Source organism: Dendrobates tinctorius, unplaced genomic scaffold, assembly GCF_039654945.1.
Source record: "Dendrobates tinctorius isolate UK_male_01 unplaced genomic scaffold, ASM3965494v1 ptg000099l, whole genome shotgun sequence".
Classification (NCBI taxonomy): domain Eukaryota; kingdom Metazoa; phylum Chordata; class Amphibia; order Anura; family Dendrobatidae; genus Dendrobates; species Dendrobates tinctorius.
The window spans coordinates 8,788,148-8,799,245 of NW_027361767.1; the positions used below are offsets into that span (position 1 = coordinate 8,788,148).

An 11,098-nucleotide genomic window follows, 5' to 3' on the forward strand; every position below is an offset into this window, starting at 1 on the left:
GGCCATGACTTCTTAGGATTTTGGTTGGTAGCCGCAGCATCCATGATACAGTGCAGGGTGAGATGGAGGGCGAGGCACTGATTCGGGTCTTTTTTTTTTTTTTTTTCTTTTTGTAGGATCATCTAAAGGAATATTGGAGTAACCCTGCTCTGGATGATGGGGAGAAATTCCTGAGAGATTATATTCTGAACAAGGAGTATAAGGACGAAGAGTCTGAGAAGGAGGAGGAAGACGACGAAGATGAGGAATGGTGAGATGTGTTATATGGAAATATAGAGAAAAGGGTATGGGGCCTGGAAAATGGTGATGCAAAACTTTTTATAACCCTACATACAGCTGTGTATAAGTGTGTGTGTATATGTGTGTATATATATATATATATATATATATATATATATATATATATATATATATATATATATACATACACTATATATATATATATATATATATATATATATATATATATATATATATATATATATATATATACACACACACACACACAGACACATACTATATATATACATACACACACGCACATCTCCAGCAATCTGATTGGTGTGATGGAGGCTACGCCCCATTAATATTATTACAGTTCAGATGTGTATTATTAGGGAGGTAATAGGTGCTGATTGCGCCCCCATCTCTCCCTGCAGCCCCCCAGCTTTGGAGAAGGAGTTGCACATCTCAGACTCAGAGGACGAGGGTGAACTTTTCCTAAAGAAACAGGAAGATTTTGAGAGAAAATACAACTTTCGATTTGAGGAACCCGATTCTGATTTGGTATGTTATGAGTGAGTGTTGAGGAATGGGATTGTGTTGTGTCTCCTCCGCCTGGAGAGAGAGCCAGGATCGGGAGATGTCACAGGAAAGCCGTGATCACATGACAGCCATGGTCTGCTCTCTATCCCTGTATGACTGACAGTGATGTATTGTGTGCGCAGATAAAGACTTTCCCCAGAACTATCGCACAATCAGTAAGAAGGAAAGATGATCGGAGGAAGAGGAAGCGGGAAGAGATAAAGGAGAGAAAGAAGAAGGTGAGCAACTTACCTACAGGAAGGCAACTGCCATCATATTGTCTTGTGACCAGGAATATAATGAATCTCTCTTCTAGGAAGATAGATCTGGCGTTTTCTCCTCTAGTTCTATGATGATCTGTTGTAATTTCAGGAAAAAGAGAAAATACAAGAAGATCTGAAGCAGCTAAAAAATTTGAAGCGTAAAGAATTGCAGGGGAAAGTGCAGAAGTTGCGCGAGTTGTCTGGGGATCAGCACTTCGGAGTGACGGAGGAGGATTTGATGGATGATTTTGACCCAGCAAAGCATGATGAGATTATGCAGGTATGTTCTGTACGGACATTAGTCGATCCTCAAACCAAATGTACATTTGCCACCTACATGCTCAGATACGCAGCGGACAGACGGGGGGTTGGTGCTGGATCCAAGGCTCCTCGTGGCACAGCTGCTGTTCACTGATCTTTGACCACTTCTTCCTGACAGAAATGTTTTGGAGATGACTACTATGGCGTAGAGGAATCTCAGAAACCACAGTTTGAGGATGAAGATGAAATGGAAGGTGAATATTTTCTACTAAAGATCTCTGGTCTGAACATTTTTTAGTATATTTAGTTGCATAAGGGATCTATTACACTGCATTATTGTACTGATCCTGAGTTACATCCTGTATTATACTCCAGAGCTGCACTCACTATTCTGCTGGTGCAGTCACTGTGTACATACATTACATTACTGATCCTGAGTTACATCCTGTATTATACTCCAGAGCTGCACTCACTATTCTGCTGGTGCAGTCACTGTGTACATACATTACATTACTGATCCTGAGTTACATCCTGTATTATACCCCAGAGCTGCACTCACTATTCTGCTGGTGCAGTCACTGTGTACATACATTACATTACTGATCCTGAGTTACATCCTGTATTATACTCCAGAGCTGCACTCACTATTCTGCTGGTGCAGTCACTGTGTACATACATTACATTACTGATCCTGAGTTACATCCTGTATTATACTCCAGAGCTGCACTCACTATTCTGCTGGTGCAGTCACTGTGTACATACATTACATTACTGATCCTGAGTTACATCCTGTATTATACTCCAGAGCTGCACTCACTATTCTGCTGGTGCAGTCACTGTGTACATACATTACATTACTGATCCTGAGTTACATCCTGTATTATACCCCAGAGCTGCACTCACTATTCTGCTGGTGCAGTCACTGTGTACATACATTACATTACTGATCCTGAGTTACATCCTGTATTATACTCCAGAGCTGCACTCACTATTCTGCTGGTGCAGTCACTGTGTACATACATTACATTACTGATCCTGAGTTACATCCTGTATTATACCCCAGAGCTGCACTCACTATTCTGCTGGTGCAGTCACTGTGTACATACATTACATTACTGATCCTGAGTTACATCCTGTATTATACTCCAGAGCTGCACTCACTATTCTGCTGGTGCAGTCACTGTGTACATACATTACATTACTGATCCTGAGTTACATCCTGTATTATACCCCAGAGCTGCACTCACTATTCTGCTGGTGCAGTCACTGTGTACATACATTACATTACTGATCCTGAGTTACATCCTGTATTATACTCCAGAGCTGCACTCACTATTCTGCTGGTGCAGTCACTGTGTACATACATTACATTACTGATTCTGAGTTACATCCTGCATTATACTCCCAGAGCTGCACTCACTATTCTGCTGGTGCAGTCACTGTGTACATACATTACATTACTGATCCTGAGTTACATCCTGTATTATACCCCAGAGCTGCACTCACTATTCTGCTGGTGCAGTCACTGTGTACATACATTACTGATCCTGAGTTACAGCCTGTATTATACCCCAGAGCCCCACTCACTATTCTGCTGGTGCACTGTGTACATACATTACATTACTGATCCTGAGTTACATCCTGAATTATACCCCAGAGCCGCACTCACTATTCTGCTGGTGCAGTCACTGTGTACATACAATACATTATTGATCCTGAGTTACATCCTGTATTATACTCCAGAGCTGCACTCACTATTCTGCTGGTGCAGTCACTGTGTACATACATTACATTACTGATCCTGAGTTACATCCTGTATTATACTCCAGAGCTGCACTCACTATTCTGCTGGTGCAGTCACTGTGTACATACATTACTGATCCTGAGTTACATCCTGTATTATACTCCAGAGCTGCGCTCACTATTCTGGTGGTGCAGTCACTGTGTACATACATTACATTACTGACCCTGAGTTACATCCTGTATTATACTCCAGAGCTGCACTCACTATTCTGCTGGTGCTGTCACTGTGTACATACATTACATTACTGATCCTGAGTTACCTCCTGTATTATACTCCAGAGCTGCACTCACTATTCTGCTGGTACAGTCACTGTGTACATACATTACATTACTGATCCTGAGTTACCTCCTGTATTATACTCCAGAGCTGCACTCACTATTCTGCTGGTGCAGTCACTGTGTACATACATTACATTACTGATCCTGAGTTACATCCTGTATTATACTCCAGAGCTGCACTCACTATTCTGCTGGTGCAGTCACTGTGTACATACATTACATTACTGATCCTGAGTTACATCCTGTATTATACACCAGAGCTGCACTCACTATTCTGCTGGTGCAGTCACTGTGTACATACATTACATTACTGATCCTGAGTTACATCCTGTATTATACCCCAGAGCTGCACTCACTATTCTGCTGGTGCAGTCACTGTGTACATACATTACATTACTGATCCTGAGTTACATCCTGTATTATACTCCAGAGCTGCACTCACTATTCTGCTGGTGCAGTCACTGTGTACATACATTACATTACTGATCCTGAGTTACATCCTGTATTATACCCCAGAGCTGCACTCACTATTCTGCTGGTGCAGTCACTGTGTACATACATTACATTACTGATCCTGAGTTACATCCTGTATTATACTCCAGAGCTGCACTCACTATTCTGCTGGTGCAGTCACTGTGTACATACATTACATTACTGATTCTGAGTTACATCCTGCATTATACTCCCAGAGCTGCACTCACTATTCTGCTGGTGCAGTCACTGTGTACATACATTACATTACTGATCCTGAGTTACATCCTGTATTATACCCCAGAGCTGCACTCACTATTCTGCTGGTGCAGTCACTGTGTACATACATTACTGATCCTGAGTTACAGCCTGTATTATACCCCAGAGCCCCACTCACTATTCTGCTGGTGCACTGTGTACATACATTACATTACTGATCCTGAGTTACATCCTGAATTATACCCCAGAGCCGCACTCACTATTCTGCTGGTGCAGTCACTGTGTACATACAATACATTATTGATCCTGAGTTACATCCTGTATTATACTCCAGAGCTGCACTCACTATTCTGCTGGTGCAGTCACTGTGTACATACATTACATTACTGATCCTGAGTTACATCCTGTATTATACTCCAGAGCTGCACTCACTATTCTGCTGGTGCAGTCACTGTGTACATACATTACTGATCCTGAGTTACATCCTGTATTATACTCCAGAGCTGCGCTCACTATTCTGGTGGTGCAGTCACTGTGTACATACATTACATTACTGATCCTGAGTTACATCCTGTATTATACCCCAGAGCTGCGCTCACTATTCTGCTGGTGCAGTCACTGTGTACATACATTACATTACTGATCCTGAGTTACATCCTGTATTATACTCCAGAGCTGCACTCACTATTCTGCTGGTGCAGTCACTGTGTACGTACATTACATTACTGATCCTGAGTTACCTCCTGTATTATACTCCAGAGCTGCACTCACTATTCTGCTGGTGCAGTCACTGTGTACATACATTACATTACTGACCCTGAGTTACATCCTGTATTATACTCCAGAGCTGCACTCACTATTCTGCTGGTGCTGTCACTGTGTACATACATTACATTACTGATCCTGAGTTACCTCCTGTATTATACTCCAGAGCTGCACTCACTATTCTGCTGGTACAGTCACTGTGTACATACATTACATTACTGATCCTGAGTTACCTCCTGTATTATACTCCAGAGCTGCACTCACTATTCTGCTGGTGCAGTCACTGTGTACATACATTACATTACTGATCCTGAGTTACCTCCTGTATTATACTCCAGAGCTGCACTCACTATTCTGCTGGTGCAGTCACTGTGTACATACATTACATTACTGATCCTGAGTTACCTCCTGTATTATACTCCAGAGCTGCACTCACTATTCTGCTGGTGCAGTCACTGTGTACATACATTACATTACTGATCCTGAGTTACCTCCTGTATTATACTCCAGAGCTGCACTCACTATTCTGCTGGTGCAGTCACTGTGTACATGTCTTATCCTGATTTGAGAATAGCAAAAAACTGAGTGGCATTTCCAAATCAGAAAACTAGTGTGAACAGGTGAGAACTAGGAGTAGCCACCTTCATATACAACAATCTAATAAAGCTGCACTCTGTAGAGCTATGGCGTGAAATTATGTAATATGAAATATGAATAGCATTACTGCTCTAGATAATAAGAAAAAATAGAGACGCTTAGCACATAATTTGGCCAATTCATGCGTTCTCCGCAGCCTCTTGAAGAGGTATTCACACTAGACAGGTTGGTTGCCAGGAGATTGGAGACCGCCTTGTCGTTGCTGCTGGGCGCGCAGGAATTGGCCAAATTATGTGCTAAGCGTCTGCTTTTACCTATTATCTAGAGCAGTATTGCTGTTCATATTTCATATATTGCATAATTCCATGCTGTAGCTCTGCAGAGTGCAGCTTTATTTGTTTATCCTGATTTGAGGTTCTGTACACCCATTGACCTCTATACTCTCGTCTTCTTTCCCCCCCCCCCTTCCCCACAGAGGACTGGAATTGGGATAAATGGACCGGAGCAGAAGAACAAGAGGGTGATGACAATACGGAGGACGTCTCTGCACCTCATTGCGACGATCCGGACTTTGTGGTAAAACCTCTGTTCCCATCCTATTGGGGGACTGATGTGGCCGATTCTGGAAAATCCCACATGGTCTCTGCCATCAAGGTCTCACTACAGATCTCTGCTTTCAGATGGATGCAGAGTACGACCCTCAGGCCGCTCCTGGCCCGTCTCGTAAAGAAAGGAAAAAGATGAGACTTGAGCAGGAGAAGAATGTAAAGAAGAGGAAGAAGTCGAAGTTTGCAGAAGCCGTGAGCAGACAGAAGCCGGTGTTCAACCCAGGTGGGTGCTAAAGTTTATGTGCAGTGGTGTTTGGTATCTGCGAACTCGTAATGACCTGGAGATTCAGAATTTATAGCTTTTTTTTTTTGGGTGGGGGACTTATTCATCAATTGCAACCTTTGCATAAGTTTTTCTTCTTCCACAAATGTATCCCTCTCTTTTATTGATATCTAAGTACATACAACTCTTTACTTTTTGTTTTGAGTGTATATTTTGTGACATTTTAGCGGAACATGACACTTTTTTTTTTTTTCAATTTCTGCAGAAACTTCTTACAGAATTTGTCTCAAAAAAACATTAACCTCCTTCACGACCCTTTTTTGTTTTTATTTTTTTTCCCTCCCCTACTTCAGAGAGCCATAACTTTTTTATTTTTCCATCAACATGGCCGTGTGAGGGCTTTATTTTTGCAAGACGAGTTGTACTTTTTGTACTTTTGAACGACACCATTGATTTTATCATATGAGGCACTGAAAAACGGAGGGGAATCCAAATACAGTGAAATTGCAAAAAAGTGCAATTCCACAATTGTGTTTTCGTTTTTTTATTTACCAGGTTCACAAAGTGCTAAAACTGACCTGCCATCATGATCCTTCAGGTCATTACGAGTTTGCAGATACAAAACATGTCTAGGTTCTTTTTTTTTTTTAAGTGATGAAAAAAAAAATAAAGGCTTCATTTTTCGGGCTCTCTATTCCAACCGCGGCTGTTAGCTGCACATGACTCAAATCAGCTGTCAGGTGTAGGGAAAGATGCGGGCTCAGCACCAGAGCCTAGGTCAAAGGGGGGAGGACTTGACCTATGACGTACCTATACATTGGGAAGGGGTTAATAAATACCATAAGACCAAAAAAAAAAATATGGTGACTTTAGTTCATACTCTAACAGACCCTGCTGATCTCCTCTTCTGGAGGGAAACGTCAGATGCTGCGGCCGATGATCGGCTGCAGTGGTCACATTTTATACGAAGCAGAAGAAACATTGGAGACAGATTCTTTTAGCTTAGATGGAATGTGACCACTGCAGCCAATCAGTGGCCACTAATTGGCTGACGTCCCCCCACCAGGACACTGGTGGAAGACACAGGCAGAAGAATAAAGGAGTATTGGGAGTCTGGTAGGTGAGCATGTCTTTTCTTTTTTTTTTGTATATTCTTTTAATTATTTTTAGTTTTTTTTTCTTTTTTTTTTACCTAATATGAAGTAGTGGATAATTTCTTTGATGGACATTCAAGGCGGACCCCCATTAGACTAGCTTTGTGCAGACTTATCCCCATTTTTGTATCCTGCACAGATGATAAAAGCTTCCAGCAGTACGTGGAGGAGTATTACAAGTTAGATTATGAGGATATAGTGGACGATCTTCCGTGCAGATTCAAGTACCGGCAGGTGGTGGCCTGTGACTTTGGACTCACAATGGAGGAGGTGAGGAGGTGGTTGCGCTGGAGGTGCGGGTTGCGCTGGAGGTGCGGGATCTGTGTACATACATGTATGACGACCTCTAATGGAGGTTTCTTCTTGCAGATTTTGGGAGCAGATGACAGCGATTTGAACAGATGGTGTTCTCTAAGGAAAACCTGCATGTATCGGTGAGTCCCAGGAGAAGAGGACACAAGTCCGGCCCCTAGGGAAAATTTTCCGTAAATGTCCATAGTAGGACTGGAAAGTTACTTTTAGGCTGTGTGCCCACGATGCGATTTTTAAGCGTTTTTGGCGCGAAAACGTTTAAAAATTGTGTACAGAACGCCCCCCCATGCATTCCTATGGCATTCCGCACATGCTGTGCTAATGCTGCGCTTTTTTCTGCGGCGGAATCGCAGCGCGGAAAAAATCGCAGCATGCTCATTCTTTTGTGCGGAATCGCAAAGAATTGCCGCGATTCCGCACCCGTAGGAATGCATGAGAATCGCTGACTTCCCGCATGTGGCTATGCCCACCATGCGCGAAGTTAAGCGTCTCATGTGCGGTTGGTACCCACGGTGTGGAGGAGAGGAGACTGTCCTCCAGGCCCTGGGTACCATACCCCTGTAAAAAACAAAATAAAAAAATCGGGGTATATTTACCTTCCGGCGTCCCGCGCTGCATTCCCGGCCTCAGCGTTCCCAGTAATGCCTTGCGGCAAGGTCCTGTAATGACGTGATCTCGCGAGATCACTATAGCAACACGAGACTACGTCATCACAGGTCTCGCAAGGCATCGCTGGGAACGCTGAGGCCGGGAATGCAGCGCGGGACGTCGGAAGGTAAATATACCCCGATTTTTTTAATCATTTTTAACATTTTATCTTTTACTATTGAGGCCGCATATGTTTGACGAGTGTGACCAACCTGTCAATCACTTTCCAAGCGATGCTTCAAATCACTTGGAAAGTGCTTGAGAAAATTGCGAACAGAATCGTGGTGAAATCGTGCGGAAAAAACCTCGCGATTTCTGGGAAGGAGTCCAGTTTTCAGTGTGCGTTTTAACACGTAACGTGGGCACGTAGCCTCAAAGTTTTTCAATTTTTTTTTTTTTTTTTTTAATTCTGTGATCATGACCCTTGCTTGATGTTGGTGTAAGGAATTGTGTTGACTAGAACACCCACCCCCCTCCCCCAATCAATTGTAGGTTGTAGGTCCCACTACTAGTCAGATGACTTGGCCAGATGAATGGACAATGGAGGAATTATTTTCTCAGGTCGCCCATGTCACGTCTTGGTAATAAAGAAATGAAATCTGTGTTCCAGATCTGACAAGGAGGATATTGCCGATCAAAGTATCTACGGGCTGAAGGGGCAAAACGCCTGGAAGAAGCAGCAAATCCTTAAGTCTCTGTCGCACAGGTGAGCTCATCGTATACTTTCTAACCAGTCCCTTCTCCTTTACTGTGAATGGATCCTTGGCTTAAAGGGGTTCTCCGCTTTAGACAGTCCCTACTTGGTAGATGGTCCCCACTGACCTTAAGCCAACCAGAATGACCTCCAGGAATCAAATGTACCCAGGACGTCACAGTACCTATCTAGGGGGAAGTGTATGAGCTGATCGGCTCCACACAAGGCAGGTGCCGGCTGAGTTGCACAGCCAGAATCTGCCTCCAGTATGATCGCTGCTACTGGGTCCTGCCTCAATTTAATTGTCCCCTTTTAAACGCAATACCTGGGTGCCGATGGGTTATTATGACAGCCCGGGGGCCTGATGAATACCCCCATTGGGCCATCTTGGTGTTCTGTGAAGTCCAGCAATAAGCTGCACCTCGTAGGACATCGTTGTTTGTCCGGAGCACTCCACGATCGCAGCATGTAGAACAAGCCAGCAAACGAGCACAAGTAGAAGTCTCTTGGATGGACTAAAAAAAAAAAAAAACTGCTCCAGTGACCGAAAAAAAATACATTTACGAGACAGAACATGGCGACCAATTTATAATTATTGTATTTTTTTATTTTTAAGCCACTAAGATATAAAAATCGCTATAAGTTTGGGTTTGGTATAAGTATTACAGTGTGTAATTCAGTGTCTGTTGAGACGCTCTTTGTAACAGCTTTCCAGTTTGGTTCAGGAAATGAGAATTTGGAATATAGGACCTCCCATATTTAAAGGGAATCTGTCAGTAGGATCAACCCTCCTAAGCCATACATATGGGCATGTAGGTCATTAGAAGCTGAGTAAAACGATACCATGATATCCGTAATTCGATGTCTTAATCCAAAGGAATCCACTCTTTATGTAAATGAGCTGTTAAACCCTATGGGTGGGGCATAGATCTCTCGGAGAATCTGCCTCCAGAGCTTATTTTTAATACAGGTTCTCTTTTAAGGTCTAATAAGTTTGCCAAAAAGAGTAATTTTTTTTGAGGAATAGTTTCCCTAAGTTTTTGTGTTTTAAAAGTATTTAATAACTAGCTGAAGAGCCTGGCGCTGCCCGGGCATAGTATGTGTGTGTATATACCTGAGTGTATAGCCCCGCCCACTCCGCATGGCCATATTCACTATAATTTACCACACAATCCCATCAGCCACAGCCACCAGACTACTCCCGCTAATAATCCACGTCAGCCTGGAGTCAGAACCAGAGCGCTGAGTGGATTTGCCCTCACTTCCATACCGGGGATTCCTTTAAAAGGGGCCTGGGGTCAGAACCAGAGCGCCGAGTGTAATTGCCCTAACTTCCATACCAATGATCCCTTTAAGAGGCCCTGTGGTCAGTACCACAGACTGAATGGAACGGTCCTAACAGCCATACAGGGGATCCCTTTAAGAGATGTGTGGGGTCAAAGCCAAAGCTCTGGATGGATTTGCCCTGACTTCCATACCAATGATCCCTTTAATAGAGGCCTGGGGTCAGAACCAGAGCATTTGAAGGTAATTGCCCTGACTTCCATACCGGGGATCCCTTTAAGAGACCCTGTGGTCAGTACCAAAGCGCTGGATGGATTTGCCCTGACTTCCATACCAATGATCCCTTAAAGAGGGAAGATGTGCCTATAGGATGGAGGATGTGTGATTGGTATATGGGCCCGGGTGGGGGGGATTCATTTCTGTCATGTGCTCTCTGCTCCTTTCTGCGGGGTAGACAATGGCTGTGAGCTTATGTTCCGAGGGATACTAGATTTCTCCCACCAGTGTCTACTGCGGTGTTGTCATGCAGTGAGGAAACTGTTGCTCATAGCAACCAATCATAGCTCAACTTTTAAACAGCTCTGGTGAAATGAAGGATGCTTTGTGATTGGTTGATGATACACACATTCAATTTTATATATAGAGATTGGCAGTTTATTTAATATCACGATATGTTAAAATAAAAAATAATCTTGCCGTTCTCACACTGGCCA

General features: G+C 43.2%; 1 protein-coding gene across 1 annotated transcript in view; it reads left to right on the forward strand.

Moving 5' to 3' along the window:
• KRI1 (KRI1 homolog) overlaps positions 1–11,098 on the forward strand; it is a 30,601-nt gene that overhangs the window by 18,543 nt on the left and 960 nt on the right. Inside the window, exons 9-18 of the mRNA XM_073587560.1 lie at positions 117–250; positions 660–786; positions 948–1,043; positions 1,177–1,347; positions 1,507–1,582; positions 5,938–6,038; positions 6,143–6,293; positions 7,587–7,717; positions 7,817–7,881; positions 9,018–9,113. Coding sequence (XP_073443661.1) covers positions 117–250; positions 660–786; positions 948–1,043; positions 1,177–1,347; positions 1,507–1,582; positions 5,938–6,038; positions 6,143–6,293; positions 7,587–7,717; positions 7,817–7,881; positions 9,018–9,113 — 1,148 coding nt within the window. The remainder of the gene's footprint in view (positions 1–116; positions 251–659; positions 787–947; positions 1,044–1,176; positions 1,348–1,506; positions 1,583–5,937; positions 6,039–6,142; positions 6,294–7,586; positions 7,718–7,816; positions 7,882–9,017; positions 9,114–11,098) is intronic.